General features: G+C 35.8%; 2 protein-coding genes across 3 annotated transcripts in view; one reads left to right on the forward strand and one right to left on the reverse strand.

Annotated features, from left to right (window-relative positions):
* The window catches only part of LOC145674520 (retinol dehydrogenase 11-like), a 180,577-nt gene that overhangs the window by 19,594 nt on the left and 138,949 nt on the right, over positions 1–22,034 (forward strand). The gene's annotated exons all lie outside the window — the stretch shown is intronic.
* The window catches only part of LOC145674521 (uncharacterized), a 67,278-nt gene continuing 60,996 nt past the window's right edge, over positions 15,753–22,034 (reverse strand). The window contains exons 4-5 of the mRNA XM_081744676.1: positions 19,597–19,971; positions 15,753–15,881 (exon numbers count right to left, since the gene is read on the reverse strand). Coding sequence (XP_081600802.1) covers positions 19,602–19,971 — 370 coding nt within the window. The 3' untranslated portion in view covers positions 15,753–15,881; positions 19,597–19,601. The remainder of the gene's footprint in view (positions 15,882–19,596; positions 19,972–22,034) is intronic.

Below are 22,034 nucleotides of genomic sequence, written 5' to 3' on the forward strand. Positions count from 1 at the left end.
ACGTGGGATCCGAACCACATGAACGTCTGCGGAAAATTGAAGCCAGGTCTGCCGTGCAATTGTCATTAAATCAGATTTAAAAATAATAATAAAAAATGCTAATTTGAGTATTTGAAGTAAACTCTCAACCAGTGAACAGCCATAATCCAATAACTATAACACTAATACTACAAAAATCATAAGCGTATATTTGTTTCTCTTTTATTAACTAGCGAACTTCGACAATAATGATACGTTTTTTTTTCTCCTAAAATAAAGTGTTCATTATTTAGAATAAAACTTTCTTCTTTAAAGGGCCATAAATTGCAATCCTTGAAAGTTTTCTGGACGACTGCTGAATCAGTTTAGAATTTACTATAGCGTTTTGCATCGTCAATTGTGTAAAATATTACTGGATAAAATTTCAGTTCTACGCTGTCAAGTTCATAACATTTAGGAGAAACTCTGAAGAGTCATTTTTCATCATTTACAACTAATAGCAAGCTCTTCAAAGAAAGTTTTTTTTCTTTTAATTTATTTCTTCAACTGGGTGGTATGGAATACCCTACAAACATGTCAAAAAGAAGCGTTAATATTTCTTGTACGTTCCACATTGGTTGATGCGAAAAACTAGAAACGACGCGGCAAATAATGCATTTATGAGCATTTCTTCTTTTGTAAACACTGCTTCTATACAAAGACATAAATTTAAATTCTGACAACTTACTACAAATACAAACAGTGCTTTAACACATAATAAGGAATTCTTTCACGCGAACAAAACCCGAATAAATGTCTATTAAAAATTAAAACGTAAATTGTAGTACACGTCAACTTCGTAATGTCTAAGCTTTAATAATAGATACACACTCTAAGTTTGAATCTCTATGCGGAAACCAAAATAGCTAATCTCTAAGAAAATACAATAATACTCCACACGAATTAAAGGCATTTTATGAAGACATTATTGGAAGTAACAATCTATAATGATTTTTCTTTAATGTTTTCCATTGTACAAACGTTACTTTTTATAGACTTAGTTTTTAAATAAACATATTATTTTGCTCTACTATAGCACGGCCAACAAGAAATGGTCTCTGACGTTTCTTGCCAAATGCGGTGGGACATTGCAGCCCCTACTTTGATACCAGTGTTACCAATCATGATCACTCTGTCTTATACCATTAATTAAATTGCCACCACAGTTGCGCCGAAAAAAACCTTGACACGCGAGTAGTGGCAATGTCACTGCGAGCTGTCAGAGACGTTCTCTTACTGGACGCACTTTTTTATAGTATTTTAAAAGGCCTAATCAGGGCAAAATTAAAATACCACTAATTTTGCAGTAATTATGTGATATCTTCAAATAAATATAAAAAGATCGAAATGTGTAACAAGAGCTCACTAGACAATATTATTTTGCATGAGGTACCGTTATCACGGCTCACTTATCTGCTTTCGATTTCAAGCCATTCAGAAAATTGTCATTTATTTTCGCGTTTCTAAATGGCTGGAAACGGAAAGCTGCTAGGTCACTCGTGATAACGGTACCTCATGCAAAATAATATTGTCTAGCGAGCTCTTGTTACACATTTCGATTTTTTTTATATTTATTTGAAGATATCATATAATTACTGCAAAATTAGCGATATTTTAATTTCGCCGTGATTAGGAGTTTTAACTACTAGTAGAGAAAAATAATACGTTTATTTAAAAACTATTCAGGCGCAACAGTTTCGACAACCAGTAAGTTGGGGGCACGGTGACAGTGGCACGGTAGAGCTCCGCTCTGGTGCATGGGGTCCTTGGTTCGATCCCAGCTCACAGCAAGTAAATCTCGTGGTGGACAAACACCGTGTTTGTTGGTTTCTCGGGGTTCTCCCCTTTTCTCCCACTTTCTTCATTCTACCATTGCATTCATTTCTCATCATCACCGTCTCCTTTAGCCTAGACGGCATAACCATGGGATGAAACCTGAAAAATGTGCCAACCATCAACTTTGGATTCATCACACACTGTGAATATAGAGGTAGCGACAAATTTAATTTAAAAGACAGAGAAAAAGTCCCTCAATCATGATTGATTGCTACAGGCTATTACAGCTAATCCCAGGGGCGGATCCAGGACCGACTTCTGGGGGGGGGCAGTGGGTTCTACTGCTACTTAGAGCTACTTTTAAGAGCTTCAAACTCTGGGATAGGTTTTATTTATATATATAAAATAAGAAAGTTTCCTCTTTGGGGGGTGGCAATCCCCCGATCGCCCCCTGGATCCACCACTGGCTAATCCCCTTACACACCAATAGGTAATAGTTTTTTTTACAATATAGTTTTGCTTAGCGAGTAATTTAACAAAATGAAATGAAATCTTTGAGTTCTACGTTCCACGTTTATGCCGGCTAGGCTAAAGGAGACGGTGATGATGAGAAATGAAAGAAATGGTGGAATGAAGAAAGTGGAAGGAAACGGGAGAACCGCGAAATGAAATGAAATGAAATTTTGAGTTTTACGTCCCACGGTTATGCCGGTTAGGCTAAAGGAGACGGTGATAATGAGTAATGAATGAAATGGTGGAATGAAGAAAGTGGGAGGAAACGGGAGAACCCCGAGAAAACCCACGCACACGGTGTTTGTCCACAACAAACTTCACTTGGCGTGAGCTGGGATCGAGCCAGGCGAGAGTAATTTAAATCAAATTTATGATTATACTTTCTGATTTTTGAAGTTTTTTTTTTTTTTTTTTTCAAATAATAACCAGAACTTACGCAGTACTAAGATGCTTTGTGCTCTTGCCTATCTTATGTTTGTTTTATGTTTTCCTACCGTAAGTTTCATGTGAAGTTTTTTTTATCAGAAATATTATATGTAAAATATAGATAAATATTTTGCAGATAAATCTGATTTTACAGAGTTCTTAAAAAGAGACAAGTTAATTTATGGAACAACATAACTTTTCAGAGTTTTAGATCATTTTCCTCATTAAAGTCAAATACTTGGAGTACAAACTGTATGTCAACCTTAAGAACAGTTCGATTGTCTCTCCTGAAAAATTTGTTTCTCTGGAGTTATGTTGTTTTACATACAAATTATCTACTTAAGTGGAAATTAGTGAACAACCAAAAAAGAAAGAAAAAAAAGTAAACTATTAATTTAATTTTTTAATCAAAAGGTCCAATATATTTCAGGCAAAAATTTTCTTGTAGTCCTTATATCTGGAGAACTACATATAGTGTAGCCAAACTCATACTAACACTCAACTCAGTATGTTGTGTTTATTCCGAAACAAACAAACAAACAAACAAAAAAAAAACTCAATTTAGGAGCCGTTCAAAAATGTGTTGCCCCTGATCCAAAAATGTATTATTGTCCACGATCGCAATCTTTTGATGCATTTTTCTTTAGATCATTTCTAAAAATTTTTTTGTTGTCTTACTTTATTACTCAAATCAAAGAATAATTCACTTTCAGGTGGGTAGATATTTGAGGGCTTATTTCCATCGAAAGTCGTACAGCCTCCACATTCACAGGCGTTCTAACACTTCTTACACAACCATCTCTTCTTTGTGTTGTTTCGTTTGTTGTTTTACAGTTGTGCACCTAACGAACAATGAGTTTCATACTTTTGACAAGAGTACGAGAGGTCATCAACAATGTCGCTTTGCGCATGTACGTACGTTTCATCATTTACGTCTATTGCTTTAACAGTGAACTGCCTTGTTCTCCGGTCCAATCCTGCATTGTTAATAAACATCCCAGTGCGTAAAGATAGGGATGCGCACGAGACCAGTCGAGACAGGATTTTCCTGACTAAATTCGAATCGAGGCACGGCTCTTCCAATAGAGAAATATACATTTTCCGAGTCGAGACATCACTTTTACAGCACATTTTCGAGAGGAGACAGCCACAAATCTTGTCTTGTGTGCATCCCTACGTAAAGTATCACATTTACAGAATACTCCCGAACACAAACACTTCCAGTGCATGTGCGTGTTACAAAAGGGAGGTTTGAGTGCCCCACCCTGTATATAAGAATGAAAATGAAACTTTTCAATTTAACGTACCACGATTATGCTCTATAATTTAAGGATTAATGCAAGTGAATGATGGTGAAATAATTGGTGGAATGAGAATGCGGAAAGAAATGGGAATACCCCGAGAAAATAAACGGACACGGTGTTGTTAACCACAAACTTTCTTTATTGGGGATCGAACCAGGAACCATACGCACAATAGATAAGAGCCCTACCACTGAGCCACCGTGCGCCCCAGCTAGTGATAAGCGCAAGAGTCTTGGTCTTGCAGTTTGTGCAAGAGTCTTGCATGCAAGACGAAGACCAAGACCAGGAATTCTAAAGCAAGACCAAGACCAAGACCAAGACTCTTGCTTAAGAGTCTTGCACAATTACCGCCACTACTTGATTTTTTTTTGTTTTGTTTTAGAGAACGTAAAAGGGTACATTCTTCACTTGAATTTCTTGGATTCAGTAAAAATGCCTTTGGAGTGAATGTACAATCCGCGTGAGTCGATCTACCCCTGTAGCAGATAGCTACAGTATGTCGTTTTCTGAATCGGTTCGCCTTTTCTATAGTTATTACTCGTTTCCAAGCCACATAGAAGTCGTCTTGCGCCATGTGAGCTTTCTTGGTGGACAAACACCGTGTGAGTGGGTTTCTTCGGGGTTTTTCCGTTTCCTCCTACTTTCTTCATTCCATCATTTCATTCATTTCTCATCATCACCGTCTCCCGTTGCCTCGGTGCATAATCGTGGGACGTTAAATTAGATAGTTCATTTCATTTCAAATCATATTAGTGGTTTTCTTCTTCCAAAATAAAGAGAAATGTAGTATTGAAGATCGGCTATTTCGTACAACATAGGTGTCGACTACATGGGTATGGCCTTGGCTCCGAGACTCAAGCATCCGTTGGAAATTTTTAATGCGTGCTCATAAAATTAATATCGAAATACCATTTTCATGACATTAACAAAAACTTAGTGCATATGACCGCAAGTTTGATTTCATTTGTGGATGTTTATACGTTGAATAATTGTTTGTCAATATAACTTTTAGTCTCTTTAGGTATACGGCACATCGAGGATTGAGCTATATAACATTATACAAGAATAAATAATCCATATTTACAAGTGAGAGTGATTTTGTACAGTTATTTCAAATAACTTGGAGATCTATGCCGTTATTTTGCATTTCTAATGCAGGTCAAAAGTATTTATATAGAAATTGAGTTTACACAAAAAATATAGACAATTGTGTCGTTTTCAGTTTTCATCAAATTATTCTAAAATATTAAGAGGTTTGTTTATAACCATTATTATTTTAAGTTTTCCTCCCTCTCTTTTTGGCCAATATTGCTAAACATTTTCATCATCATAACTATTCTGCCATTATTGGTAGGTTACTTGCTGCAACTGAGAAGCTTCGATGTACGGTGGTCCTCAGCTAGTCTCTTTGTCTTGACTTAGCAATTTTCTCTTTTAATATCTTCCTTCAACTACAGGTTTTTCGTCCCCTCCCTCTCTATCCTTCCATCATACCCTCTAGCACGTTCCTCATACTACAGTTCCTCCTCAGTCAATGTCCCAACTAGTTCCTCTTCCTCCTTTTAACTACATCTAAAATTCTTCTGTTCTCCCCTACTCCTACTAGTTATAACACCTCATTCGTTTTCCGTTCAACCCAGCTAATCCTTTCCCTTTTTCTCCATACCCACGTTTCGAAAGCCTACAATTGTTTTCATCGTTTTTGCGTAATATCCATGTTTCTTCCCCATAAAGTACATATTGAAATCAGTAAAACCAAAATCTCAATATCTAATTGGAAGTTTGTTCAATACAAAAATTAGCTAATCGTAGTTAGAAAAGAAATCTGACGCTTTTAGAATGTAAAAGTAATTTTGCAGTTCATGTTATTTCAGTAATCTGTGCCGTGTTGATTTTTTTTCATGCGTCTCAGGAGTAGCCTCCTCAGTTTGGGAACAAAGTGGAGTATATGATCTATTGAATATATATATATATATATATATATATATATATATATATATATATATATATAAGGTTACGAAACGTGATTTAGCTAATAAGTATGGAAGCACGGGCACTCATTGAAGAAAAGAACAAATAAAGGTAATCACCTATGTAGTACACTATCATCATATTTACACGAAGGTAAACTATGTATTTTCATTACTATTGGAGCATTGTAGAACTTATTATCCCTTATATTTAGAGTAAAATTTACCTATGAAAAGCATAAGATTTCTTAAAAGCAAGACCAAGACCAAGACGAAGACCAAAGTTTTGAGTGCAAGACCAAGACCAAGACGAAGACCAAAGTTTTGAGTGCAAGACCAAGACCAAGAGTTCCAGTGCAAGACCAAGACCAAGACCACCTGGCTCTTGTTCTTGGTCTTGCATTTGCTCATCACGAGCCCCAAGACATCACGTATCAGGGATGACGTCACATGACGAACACACTGCCCGGGAATAGGGTGATAAGGAAAGGAAACAGGAAGAAAGGAGCCTGGAACCATTATAAAACGTATCATTCTGACGTTTGCCTGTTGTGAATGAGGAAAACTCATTAAAACCTCATTCAAGATAGCTGACCTGAAAAAGTTTGTACATTTTTTCGAATCGTGTACATGCGTTTGGCGAGGGAAACCCTGGTACGATTCAAGGCTTGAGCTCATGTGGTTCAGATTACACTTTAATCAGTAGGTTCATGTATAGCCAACCTGCTGAATGGATGTTAAACTCAACTCAACTCAACAACTTTCTCCAATCAAACTCGGGCCCGTAAGCGACTTCCTCGAGTAATCACTACCTACGAGAAGGTATAGGGCCTTATGCAGAGTCGGTTTGAAGCGTGATTAGTGCCATACTAAAGAGTTCGACTAACATAAGTCTCCTGCAGTAGTCAGTGGTTTAGTATGACGCTAATCAAACATCTTAATGACTCTACATAAGGCGGATAATTTCTAAACAGTATCAGATGTCTGCTTTTTCTTTGCATGTGTTTGTGTCTTTAAAAATGTCGAAGTAACGTTGGCATATTATATACTACTTGCTTTTTTTTTCCTTACTATCACCTGGAATACTTTTCTATATTATCATCCACTTCACCTGTCATAATTTTAATATGGTTTCATGCTTTGTTTATTCACTTGCTTCTGTCTCAAAACAACAACTTTCCGGTTCTCTGATTAATGTCATACTTAAGTACGTAGGCCGCCATCTGTTGGCGGAAATGTCATTTATATTTTTACAAAAAAGAACTACATACGAAATGAAATTATAACGTAATCCGATAGAGGCGCTGTCAACTCTGATAAATGTTAGTGTACTAAATACCTTCAACATAATTATCATATTTTTCACATTTATATCTAATATATAAAAAATGAAGTCGACGTTGCATATCGCCTTTTCACGGCAAAATGGCTGAACCGTTTGAAATGAATTCTTGTACATTGCAGGTGGTTCCAGCCGATATTTTTTGTAATTTAATTTTGATTAAAAAGAGCATTCCACAGGGGCCAGTGGCAGTGGAGATTCTAGGACTTAGTCGGAAGGGCCTTGATCCCCCCCCTCTCCTGAGCTTCCTGCTAGTGATGAGCGCAAGAGTCTTGGTCTTGCAGTTTTTGCAAGTCTTGCATGCAAGACCAAAAACAGAAATCCCGATTCAAGGCCAAGACCAAGGGTTGCAAGACTAAGACCAAGGGGTGGAAGACGAAGACCAAGACCAAGACTCTTGCGCAAGAGTCTTGCACAAGTACCGGCACTACTTGATTTTTTTAAAATAGAATGTAAACAAGAAGGGGATGGATTTGTTGGCTTCAGTAAAAATGCTGGTAGAGTGAATGTGTTCCCAGTAGTTTATGCAATCCGTGTAGTATAGGATATAGCTACAATATGTCGTTTTCTGAATTGGTTGTTCGCGTTGTCTGTAGATATTGCTCGTTTTCAAGCCACAGAGGTGTTCTTCTTCCAAAACTAAAGAGACATATAGTTTTTAAAATCGGCAATTTCGTACACCATAGGTATCGACTACATGGGTATGGCCTTGGCTTTGAGACTCAAGCATCCATTGGAAATTTTTAATGTACTCATAAAATTAATATCGAAATAACATATTCATGACATTGACAAAAACTTAGTGCATATGACCGTAAGTTTGATTTCATCGGATGCTTACACGATGAATAATTGTTTATCAATATAACTTTTAGCCTCCTCAGGTATACGGCACATCGAGAATTGAGCGATATAACATTATACAACAACAATAAATCCTAGAAAAATATATAATCCTAACTATATATAGAACTACATGAGCTTACATAAATTGTTGCCCACTTTCTTTGGGGCCACAATGATTAAATTTGGCATAATTGTAGCTTTCCGGAACTAACCCACAGTAAAATTGCCAAAAGTGAATATTTTTAATTTTTAGGGGTCTAAAGGAGGGATGAAGAATTTCCCCATGTTATTTAAATGAGACTTTCTTTTGGAGCTATAATCTCATGTTTTAGGTACTTAAAATTAAAATAAAAACTTGAAATTTGGTATACTTGTACGTTTGTGTCAGCACTACCTAAATAAATCAGTAAAAATAAAAAAATCCAAATTTAGAGTTATTTTATAGGGAACTGAAAAATCCTTCCCATGTTATTTATATGAGACACGTTTTACATCCCCAAATTGTTGAGCACTTCTTGTAGGCTACAATGATTAAATTTTGACACAATTGTAACTTTTCGGGACAAACCCACAGGAAAATTGCTAAAAGTGAATATTTTTAATTTTGGGGGTCTAAAGATTGGATGATGAATTTCCCCATGTTATTTAAATGATTTTTTTTTACCTACACTCCCATGTTTTAGGTACTTAGAATTGGAATAAAAATTTAAATTCGGTATGCTCTTACGTTTTCGTTAGGGTTACATAAGTGAATCATCAGAAATAAAAATTTCCAACCATAGAATGGTTTTATGGGGAGCTGAAAAATCTATCCCATGTTATTTATATCTGTCGTCTTCTACACCTCAAAATGTTTAAGCACTCCCGGCACGATTAGAATGATGAAATTTAGAATGATTGTAGGCTTCCAGGACTAACCGACAGGAAAATTGCCAAAACTGAACGTTTTTAATTTTTTAGGGGTCTAAAGGAGGATGAAGAAATCCCCATGTTATTTAAATGGGTGTTTTCTTACGATACAAAATCTTATCTTATAGATAGTTCAAATAGGAAAAGAAACAATACAATTATGGGTCCAAGAGGTGCAAGGCCGTAGGCCGAGCAAAGACAGTGTGTGGGGATGAAGCTTCCGGATGGGCAGATTCAGGAAATATAAGGAGCAAGTTCATGAAATTCACTGTTGATGAAAAGGTAGGCCGGTAGGCCGTAGGCTGTAGGTAAGAATTGCGGGGCCGTAGGCCGGGCAAACTCGGGGGTTTGGGGACGGAGCCCCCAGCTAGCCAAAAGCTAGTCTATATTATAAAATTGAAAGTGACTATGTTTGTGACTCCTAAGCACTTAAACCACCCAACCGATCCCGATCAAATTTTCCACATATATGAGGTTTGGGCCTATGAGTGTTTTCATAATTTCACTTTGACGGTAAAACTAAAGGGAGGAGAGAAAGGGAGTTATAAATAATAAATAATACTTAATAACTCTTGAACCAAACGACCAATTTCGATCAAATTTTTAACATAGATGAGGTTCAAGCCTGGAATGTTATTTGTCAGTTCACTTTAACCGAGCAACGTACGAGTGCGGAGGGGGATATATATATATATATATATATATATATATATATATATATATATATATATATATATATATATATATATATATATATATATATATATATATATAAAACTTAGTAACTCTTGAAACATCCGACCGATCTCGATCAAATTTTCAACATAGATGAAGTTCAGGTCTGGAACGATTTTTCCCATTTTACTTTGGCAGTGCAACATAGGTGAAGGGAGGAGGGATATATATATATATATATATATCCCTCCTCCCCTCACCTATATATAAATGTGTGTGTGTGTGTGTGTGTGTGTGTAAAAATATAAGTGACTGTCTTTGTGATTTTATCACATTTGAAACAGCCGATCGATCTCAATCAAATTTTCAACATACTCGTAGATGAGGTTCGGAGTAGGGGTGGTTTTCGTCATATCGCTTTGAAGGTAGAACTTAGAGGAGGGGGAGAGAATGGAAAAATGTACAAAAATTAATAAAATTAAATAGCTCTTGAACCACTCGACAGATCTCGATCACATTTTCAACATGAGGTTCGAACCTGAGATGGTTTCTGTCATAGACACTATCACTCTGACGGTACAGCTTAGGGAAGGGAGAGGGGGGAGATATTTAAAAATGATCGAAAATGACCTATATTTAAGTGGAATATATAGTTTTGGGGGCCGCTGAGATAAACAGTGACACTTCCGATGCTGTTTAAATCCAAATTCAGCCGCGTAGCTTTATTTAACGCAACGAAATTTATTTTTTTCGTTTATTTGAGTATTACAAAATGATATAAAATTCAGAGTTTGTTAAAATGGTCCTTCTTTGTTTTCTTCAATACAAAATTGAAAAGCTCACTCAAAAGTTATCCCTTCGTTTGTTTCAATAATGCAAAATGGTATAACATGCTGAGCCAGTTAAAATCGTCTTTCTTCGCTTTTTGTGGTTAGTACAAATTTATTTCTTTGTTTATTTGTGTAGCTTTTTTCTGCTTGGTACAAGACTAAATAGGTCACAGAAATTTAAACCTTCCTTTGTTTAAATATTACAAAAGGTATAAAATTCTAAGCGAGTTAAAAATAGTTCTTCTTCGCTTTTTTCTCGTTGGTACAAAAGGAAATAGGACAACTATATTTATTTATTTATTTATTTAAATAGCACAAAAAGATATAAAATGCTGAGGTAGTTAAAATGACCCTTCTTTGCTTTTCTTCTGATAAGTAAACATTTATTCCTTAGTTTATTTGAATACGGTGGTACAAAAGCTATAATCGCCCTTTACTTTTTCCAGTTGGTTCATAAGGAAATAGTCCACTCAAACTTTATTTATTCTTCACTTTTTTCTGGTTCGTACAAATCTAAATACTCCATCCAAATTTATTTCTTCGTTTACTTGAGTATTACAAAATGATATAAAATTCTAAGTTAGTTAAAAAATGGTCTTTCTTAGCTTTTTTCTTCTTGCTACAAAATAGAAAACCTCACTTAAAAGTTATCCGTTCGTTTGTTTAAATAGTACAAAATGGTATATTACTTCTGAGCCAGTTAAAATGGTCTTTTTTTTTTGCTTTTTGTGGTTAGTACAAATTTATTCCTTTGTTTACTTAAATAGTACAAAATTGTATAAAATACTCAGCTAGTTAAAATGGACGTTCATATTTCTCTTCTTGGTATAAAAGTAGGACACCCAAATTTATTCCTTCGTTTATTTGAGCAGTACAAAAGTTATACATGAATTCTGAGACCTTTTTCGCTTTTTCTGGTTAGTAAAAATTTATTCGTTTTTTTATTTAATGGTTTAAACTTCTGAGCTAGTTAAAATGGCATTTCTCGTTGGTACAAAATTGAATAGGTCACTCAAATTTATCACTTCGTTTGTTTAAATAGAACAACATGGTCTAGAAATTCTAAGCTAGTTAAAAATGGCATTACTCGTTGGTACAAAATTGAATAGGTCACTCAAATTTATCCCTTCGTTTTTTGAAATACTACAAGATGATATAAAATTCCCAGCTAGTTAAAATGGCATATCTTTTCTTTCTATCTCGTTAGAACAAAAATAAATACTCCGTCCAAATTCATTTTTTCGTTTATTTGAATAACCCAAAACGGTACAGAAATTCCGAGCTAGTTAAAATGGCGTTTCTTTGATTTTTTCTCGTTAATACAAAAGTAAATAAGCCACTCAAATTTATTCCTTCTTCACTTTTTTCTGCTTATTACGAAAGTGAATAGGTCACACAAAATTATCCGTTTCTCCGTTTACGAGTTATTCGAGTTTAAATATTTGACCTTTTGACCTCGATAGTCAATACTTTTTTTTACATGTAGTAGTTGATGACCTATTACTAAATGTGGAAACTTCATCTCAATATGTGATTTCGTTTACGAGTTATTCGGATTTAAATATTTGTCCTTTGACCTCGATGGTCAGTACTTTGCGTCATGTAGTAGTTTGTGACCTGTAACTAAATGAGGAAATAGCAGGTCAATATGTGACTACGTTTACGAGTTATTCGGGTTTAAGTATTTGACTTTTGACCTCGATGGTCAGTACTTTTGCGACATGTAGTACTAGATGAATGCTTGTGCAATTTCTGCTATGTTACATAGGGGTTGATAAAAGGGAACGTATACACTCCTGTATAGTCTCTGCTGTATTAAAATAGGGGTTTTAACTGAGCTATGTTAAAAATGCTTGTAGCCTTTCTTATGAAATATCTTCTGTTACATAAGGGTTGATAAATAAGCCAAACTCTTTTATTAGCTCTGCTACGTGTTCGTAGTCTTATGTAATTTCTGTTATGTTATGTAAGGGTTAGAAAATGTGCTCATAGTCTTTTATTAGCTCTGCTATGTTCGTAGTCTCTGTGTAATTTTTGCTACGTTAAAATAGGGGTTGAAAAAGTGTTCATAAAAGGAAACGTGTACACCCCTAAAAAGTGGTGGTAAAATGAAACGAGTACGTCCCTAAAATGGGGTTATAAAAGAGAACGAGTTTTCGGGGTGTTCGATTTTCCATGGTTGGACGGTACGTGGGTCATGGCGTATCGTGTGACTCTCAAAAATCGAGTACATGCTGTAAGGGATCACTGCGAAAAAACGCAAAAACATGAGACACTGGTCCAGATCAGTAATTTTTCTAGTACTCAACCAGTAAGTCTTATTCCTATTATTACAATTACAAATATTAATATCCAAAAGTCCCTAATTTATTTTTTCACTTAGAGTATTCAGCTCAGTTAAGTAAATAGAAATAGATAAAAAGGAAGAAAAATGGAGGCCTTGAATGTAAAATATAGAGAAATTCACCACTGTTTAGAAGATACTGTCTATAATGCACTGAGAAGAGTGCGCCGGTGGGTGAGAGTGGATTATAATAGGTGGCTCACGTCCTGTTGTCCCACGACCCTCTGACCCGCTCCATCTGTGGGGACTTGCATAAAATGTAGGTTTAACGTACTTATATGCGTTACATGATCCACGCTGCGTAAAATAGAGATTTTAATTTCAAACTTCAATGATATGGTTTGTCTTTTCAATAGGCCTACAAAGATATAACGTAAATCAGAGACACACTTTAGCAGGGGTCACTCTAGCAGGGTCACTCTAGCAGGATCCGGATTCCTCTCTGAAACCTCGTAACTCTACATACAGTTCAACACTTTCTTAATGAAACTATACCTGCACTGAGAAAAAATGTAGGTGGCGTACTTAGAAAGATAGGTTACATGCGTAATTCCTGTAGTTTTTGGACTTAACGTACAACAGACTTATAACTGAAAACGCATGTTTTATAATAGCCTACTTTCTGTATAAGTGTTCCATCTATACGTACTTTCCATATGGAACAATGTAGGCGGTCAGGATCTCACATACAAATGGACGTATATAACATATAGCTGACGAAAGTAACATAAGTATATGCATGTGATATACGGAAAACTGTTAGATATCAGACATCATGCAACGGCAGGATGTAACATCCAAGTGCAGTGCCTATGTAGCATACGGATAACGTATGCTCCGTACTGATTTCTATAGTAAGCAAGAGGATACCGTATATTTGTACAATATAACGCTGATGGAGAATGGGTTTTTCTCTGTGTGTTTAGCAGAGAAATTATTAGTATAGCCTAGAGATTTGAACTTTGTTTCATCTGTACTTTTATTCTTATAAAAACAATCTAATTCTTAACAAATATAATATCTTTTGAGTGTAGACTAAGAGTAGTTTAATACTACATAAACTTAGAATCTTGTATTGGACTCTTCCCACCAAAAAATTCTGCAAGAGTGCTTGACATAAACACATGTTGAAGTCAGATGAAGTAATTCTATAACATGTACTTAAGAAAAGTTTAAAATAACGAAAACGAAAAGAAATGAAAAAATGTCTTGATAATTTGGTTTTTGTTGTTAACCTTCGAGCGGGCGCGCATCACGCCATAACACCAGCGGGCGCGTTGATCACTTTATGTGATATAGATTAATTATGACAGTATCTATTAATTTTAACAAAAAAGTGTTTTTTTGTTTAGATTTCAGTTATTTATATGTTTCTTCACAATATTAGCACAGAAACAATACACATAACATTTAAAATTAGAACACAGAATATGTTAAGTACTTGATAGAATATTATGTTTTACAAAACAGAAATATGTTTTCACTGAACATTCTGCTTAGAAGTGTTATGATAAAGTCACACTTGATTCAATATACACCACTTTTTTCCTTTACTTAAAGACATCTAACCTATTCAACACTCCTCTCAGATTATGACTTACGTTATCTTCAACGTCCAGTATTTATGCACAATCAGAGTCATTTGCATAGCATTCAACGCAAACAACAATTTTTGATGAGTGATTTTGCAGGCGAAAGAGCACATACTACATTTCGTTGTTGTAGACTTTAGCTCGTTGGCAGCGAGCAAAATCAACAGATGACAAAATCTCATATTCAGTATCAGACATTTCTTATTCTGAATTACTGTCATATTGATTTATTTATATGTTTTCATCACTTAGGTCACTGTCAGTTTCAATTTCATCGTCTTCGTTATCACCTAACATTACCTTAAGAACCCGTCAAGCGTCAGTCACTTGTAAATTTCTCTCGCCATCGTAAAAATCAAGGAAGTTATAAAATAGAGGATCTGCCCATTCGTATCTTCAACATATGAACTCAATGAACCACAAAACAACCGAGCTTCGTCTGAGCCTTCACGTCCGATTGGCTACTCTCGTTTCTGCTTTGATTGTTGGCTCAAAACATTGCGATCTTAGTGGCGCGGAGTGGGTAGAGTAGGTGTGGCGAAGCTGTGACGTATGGCTTCATGATTTTGTTGTATGGGCAGATCCTCTATTTTATAACATCCTTGGTAAAAATGCATTTACCACAGACGGAAAACAGAATAACACGAGCGGACGCGCCGCTCATTTTGTGCGATACAATTCACTTCCTTCCAATAACATGTAATAAACAAAAATAGACGCGCGCGCTGACAACAATGACTATTAGAATATGCAAATGGTGAACCCCGTGAAGAATAGAAAGAAGCTGTTTCACTCAAACTGATGAAAGAGCTGCAATTTTTTTTTTCATGTATTTTTCTCACCTTTTGCGCATACGCGCCTGCTCGTGGGTTAAGTGTGTCTCTTCAACTCAGATGTTATACAAGACGTGGAACTACAGTGTACGGTGGAATTCTAAATTTGAATCCTTTCTCACCTGGAATCGAGCCCGAGACCCTGAGCACCCAAACCCGACTGCTAGCCTCTAGAATAGTGCAGAGGACAAGAATAGAACGAGAATAAAATTTCTGGAGAATTGAATCCGGGTCGCCTGATTGGAGTAATACTAATGTAGCCATTTTAAGACATACTTATCATTCGTACAAACGGCAGACTAGAAATCATATTTGAAACAACACTGCTTTCTTAAATAAATAATTCGTATAATGTAAAACATTTATTTACAAAATGGCGCTTACAAAAGTAAAAAAACACAACAATAAGAACATTAACAATAATAAAATAAGTAATAACAATTTTTGTACGGGAAAAGTGCCAACAGGTTCGGAAGCATTAAAAGGTTCCTAGACTTGTAGACCTGAAAATATGACAAAGAAAAAATATTTATTAATATTTTTCTATTTTTTTTAAAAAAATAGATTTGCTATAACTTAATGTTTTTAGATTTTAATACTTATTTATATATATTTCATTAAAACTATTGTTTCATTGGTTTAAGTAGCAGTATTAGGGAAACATGTAACATAGTCACTTAGCACGTGTTTCCCTAATCATATTGTTGATAAAGACAGGGAAAAACATTTAGTAATAAGTAAACACGACATTGAATCTAATATTGTTTCAATTGCTTTACCCACAGCATCACCAACTAGAAACGTAATATACTCTTTTATAGTACGTTTACTGGTGACAATACACTCGCTAAAACCAACGAAATGATCTCCAATAGCAAGCAAATACGACGTTAATCTCTTAATATAAAACCTAGACAATATTCGGGTGTTTAATTTTATCGAAAATATAAAATCCGAGTATACTCGGCTTTTTTGTTTATTCGTTCATATTTTAAAAGGACAATTAGAGTGGTTTTCCTATATTTCTATATGTTTCCGCCAAATAGTCCTATTACAGTTGTTGTTTACTACTCTTTCCGGTAGATGCCACTGCAATATAATTCATTAAGCATTCCAGTTGGTTTTCGTCTGCACAGGTTGTTGTGATAAAACAAATTCTGGCGTCTTCCCTTTCTTTTGTGTTTCTCCTTGGCATTCTTCTCGTGCTTTTTTTAAAAATTGATTCTTTATATGCATTTTATAGCTTCTATTCGCAATTCATATAGATAATATTGGTCTCATTCCGAGCACGAGTATAGATGGGATTTTCTTTTAAGGGCTTTTTAGATGAATCTATCTCATTGTTGACTTATCAACAATTATTATCATAATTTATAATATTGTTAAGTGATTACTTAAATTAATACTTTAAAATGAAACATTAAAATCGAAACACTCCACTGTTCAAAAAGTATTTGTTAAGAGGTTGAAACCTAAAAGCACACTGATTTTGGGAATTAGTGACATTTTGCCCAACTACATAATTTCATGCGTTTTACTGGCAATTTTAGACGAATACGTTAACGCAGATTATTAGTGAGTGCTAACCTGATCATGTAAACCCAGTGAATCTATCTTCGGTAGTAACTGAATACAAAATTACTGTAAAATCCAGAATATATATATATATATATATATATATATATATATATATATATATATATATATATACAGAGCGTTCAAAAAGTCTCTATGCACCTGAATCGTGGCAAGTCAAAGTCGCATTCAAAGTCACATGGAATAAAATTTTATGCGAAGGTTTGCAACACTGCTATATTATCGCCTTGCGTGAAGTCCCTTTCTTAGATTCCAGTTGGCAAAGTGACGTTGAAGTGGTTGTTGCATCTAGTTAGCGGTCTCTGAAACAATGGTGTTAACTTTGGAACAACGAATATTCCTGGTTGAACATGTGTTCCGTGAACAAGGTGGGTACAAACAAACAGTCAAAGATAAGTTTGCAGCTAGGTTTCCGGATACACCTGTTCCGAATCGTCACACTGTAAGAGCACTGATCGATAAATTTAGAGACATTGGAACGGTAATGGACTATGATCGAAGTGGTAGAACGGCAGTGCTCGATGAAGAAAAAATGCTACACATATCGGATGCAATGCAACGTAGCCCCCATAAACCACTTCGAAAACTTGCCCAGGAAGAAGCAATAAGTGTTGGTACGGCACAAAAGGCGGTTCGTAAGAAACTGCGTCTTATCCCGTATAAGGTGAGAGCGGTGCAGCAGTTACTTCATCCCGACAGTGTAAAACGAGTGCAGTATTGTGAATGGTTTACACGGTTTGTTATGGACAAGTCTGACGATGTTTAGGATAATGTTTTTTTACTGATGAGGCCTGGTTCTATTTATCAGGTTACGTCAATGCCCAGAACTCACGTTTGTGGTGTGCAGAAAACCCACAGGTCATACATAAAGTTCCTCTGCATGACCAGAAGGTAGGGGTGTGGATTGCAATATCCAGAAGAATAATAGTCGGCCTCATATTTTTCAGACAAACAATAGATTCAACTCGTTATTGTAAAATTATTCACCAGTTCATGGGAGAACTAACGGAAGACGAAATTCGTAATGCTTGGATACAACAAGATGGCGCTACAGCACATACAGCTCGCCAATCCATGAGATTACTGCAAGAGGTTTTTGGAGATCGAATAATTTCAAAGGGATTGTGACCACCTTGGTCTCCTGACTTGTCTCCTCCGGATTTTTACTTCTCGGGTTATGCAAAGAATTCTGTTTACAAAGGGAACCTCCACACGTTAAAAGAACTCGAAACAACTCTTCGAGATTTTGCTCGTAGCATTCCACATAAACAACTTGTGAGAGTATTTGGGAATAAGAAGAAACGTGTGCAAGCATGTTTGGAGGCTCATGGGGGACTTTTCCAACATTTGCTGTGAAAATGTGTGTGTATATGCTACGCCCTGTACATATTGCTTTTATGCCATAAAATATAATATATTTTGAGTAAAATAATTTTCTTGTTGTTTTGAATATGTGACAATTCAGGTGTATAGAGACTTTTGAAAGATATATATATATATAGTTTTTGTCTACTAGCAGAATGTCCATTACTCGCACGGGGAGAATAGTTTCATTTTGGAAATAAAGGGCACCAAAACTGTCACGAATCAACTTAGAAACCCTAGAAACTATGAATTCTACACTAATATAGGTTATTTTTAATTATTTTTGCATGTCACCATCCTCTTTTAAGAGTACTAATGGGGCTTATTTTGGATTTCAACGGCATCGGAAGTACCATTATTCATCTCAGCGACCTCCAATACTATGGATTCGATACTAATATCGGTCATTTTTTGATCATATTTAAATATCTTTCGTCACCTTCGTCCTCTACGTTGCACCGTTATAGTGAAATAATGAAAACCATCCCAGGCTCAAATCTCATCTATGTGGTTTTGATCGTGATCGATCTCGTGGTTCAAGAGCTACTAAGTTTTATTTAATTTTATATATCTTCCCCCTTCTCTCTCCGGTACATTGTACCATCAAAGTGAAATGACAAAATCCATCCCAGGGCGCCCTTCATCTATGTTGAAAATTTGATCGATATCGGTCTGGTGGTTCAAAAGTTATTAACCACAAACATAGTGACTTTCATTTATATATATATATATATATATATATATATATATATATATATATATATATATATATATATATATATATAGTGGCGGATCCAGGATATGATCAAGGGGGGCTATAGCCCTTATAGCCTCCCTTGGATCCGCCCTTAGTGCGTTGCAAATAATTACAGTTGTTGACGATTCATTCCGATCCATTTATGGCTTGCAGTACGCTTACACGAAGATGTAGAAGAAAGCGGATAATTGTTTTACGTAAAATCTCTACAGATACCTCAAACTAGGGAAAATGGTACGGCTTTATTTCCGGAGAACGAGGTGGCCACGAGAGAATGTTGTCATTTGTATGCATGGCCAATCCAGTACTGCAGAACAATACGCGTGAGAACCACATGGGACAATTCTGACGAAAGAAAATTCGTCTTTGATTTGAACAACTATTCTTCCTCATGGACTGAGTTGCAACTTCGAAAATAGTTATATACATAATGTACTAATATCATGTATGTTTATTCAAAGTAAAAAGCAACAAAAATAAATTACTGAAACAAGGATTACCTTTATCACCGTTCATAATAAGGGTACGATGAATATCTATAGTGGTGGCCTCCATAGTAGGGCCACTTCCAATAGTCATGGTACCCATAATTCCATTTGTCATAAGAGCTTTTACCAGCGTCCTCGTCGAATTGCCTCGCTGTCTGAATCCAGCCCCTATAACGAGATTTGCTGCTATTAAGTCCTTTATTATAGTAATTCAAACTATAAGAACCACCAGGATAGCCTCCATCGTTGGCTAGTTGCTCGTAGTAGAGGAAAGGATACTCGTAGTTGTTGCTGCTAGCGAATTTGTAGAAACCATCTTTTGGACTTTCAGAGTATTTGCTGAAACTTTCATCGTCGAACTCGATAAATTTTGTTAATGGCTTTTTCCTGAAAAGAGTATTAAATATTATTTGTTAAATTTAACTTAAAAACTAAAATTTTAAACAAGTGTCCAAGACTTTACGTAAGTAGTACAGTACCAAAAGTCACAGAGATCAATTTTGTCCGTCTATCAACACGTAACAGAGGAAATCTGGTAAATAATAACGAAAAATAGTTTCCTTTGATATTAATTCAATTATAGTTTCTATCTTCTCTGTTATCCATCCATTTGCCCAAAGGTATTTTCAAAATTCTACGACCTGACACTGAAATTTTTGCGTTACTGGTAACAAGTCGCTAAAGGGATACGATGTCATCTATGGAAGAAACAATATGTCAGCTTTAACTGCCTAGCTGCGTCAGTTCATTGGAGGCAGTCATTTGAATCATCTGCGTTGAGCTTACACACTACATGATAATGCTCCAGGTCATACGGCTGTTGTTGTCAAGGTTCCATTCCTGTAGTATGGATAGATGAATCTCATCGAAGTCACAATCGTTTAGACTTGAAGCGAAGTAGATAACTGCCTCCAACAAACTGATGCAGCTAGAGAATTGAAACGGAAAAATAATTTCTTTTTATAGGGTGTCGAAAATGTGAAATAAAGTGAACTTTAAAAGTTCATAGCTCCACTACTATGAGACCTATCGTAGTTGGGTCAAGACATCACTGTAAGGAACTGGAATAGGAACTATCTAAAATACCCATGCCTAAGAATGAGGCAGTACTTGCACACCAATTTTTAGATAGCTAGGTAGAGAGTGATCAAGCACTTCAAAAGGGTATCTTAAAATGAATGTGCAAATACCGGAGGCCCAGCTGTGCAAGTGAGCTGTGGTACAAACAAAAAAGAAATGTCTCATGACTAACTGATACCAAGTGCATTGATCGTGACTGACATTTATGTATGTGGACAGGGTGAGTGTAGACAGGTGTTGCTAATCTGCGTCGTGAACTCAACATGAAACAAAGAGTGAACATCCAGTTTTGTGTACATCTGGATAAGACTGATACAGAAAGTTATCAAATGTTGCAACAAGTGTATGAGATCACTTGTTTGTCCTGTGGCGTGTAATTGCATAACGCAGGCGTTTCAAGAAGGGATGGTGGTCAATTGAGGACGAGGAACATAGAAATTGGTGGAGAAAGCAAGAACACTAGAAGACCGAAATGCGACACTGCGAATCTTTGCTGAGAAGTTGCATATGAAGAAAAAAATTGTGCGGTAAATAATAATAATAAATCTGAACAGGAGGAAGGTCTGTGCCCGTTTAGTGCCTTATTCCTAAACAAATAACCAACAAAGCGACAGCGTTAATCACTGCAAATAACTGATTGCTAAAGTCAATAGAGACCTTAGCTTCCTCCTAAATATCGTTACTGGGGTTAATACATGGACTTTTCAATATGATATGTCAACAAACGTCAGAGGGCAGAGTGGAAATCTCCTAAATCTTCACAAGCAAGAAAACCGCAACAGTCAAAATTCAAAATCAAATTTTCCTGATTTTTTTTTTTTTTAGCGATAGTAAAGGTATTTTGCATAAGGACTTTGTGCTTACAGAACAGATGGTTAATGCCTCATTCTACGTTGAGATATTGAAACGGTTATTGCAACGTTCCACACGTGTGAGGCCCGAGTATCTGGATGATGTTCAGTGTCGTCTGTTCCATGACAATACCTCAAGTCACAAGACTGTGATTGTGCAAAACATTTTGTCCCTAAAGGGGAATTGTGTGTTGTCCGAATCTCCCTATTTACCAGATCTGGCCATCATGTAATTATTTTATATTTTCTAAACTCAAGTCTGCACTTAAGAGGCCCCATCACGGCAAAAATAAGAAATATCGCTAATTTTAAAGTAATTATGTGATATCTTCAAATATATATATAATTGAAAAGTGGAACAAGATCTCGCTAGTCAATACTATTTTACATGAGATACCGTTATCACGACTCAGTTATCTGCTTTCGATTTCCAGCCATTTAGAAAACAGGCATTTATTTCCGCGTTTCTAACTGGCTGCAAACGGAAAGCTACTAGGTAACTAGTGATAACGATACCTC

Source organism: Thermobia domestica, chromosome 17 (assembly GCF_964235325.1).
Source record: "Thermobia domestica chromosome 17, izTheDome1.hap1.1, whole genome shotgun sequence".
NCBI classification, from domain to species: domain Eukaryota; kingdom Metazoa; phylum Arthropoda; class Insecta; order Zygentoma; family Lepismatidae; genus Thermobia; species Thermobia domestica.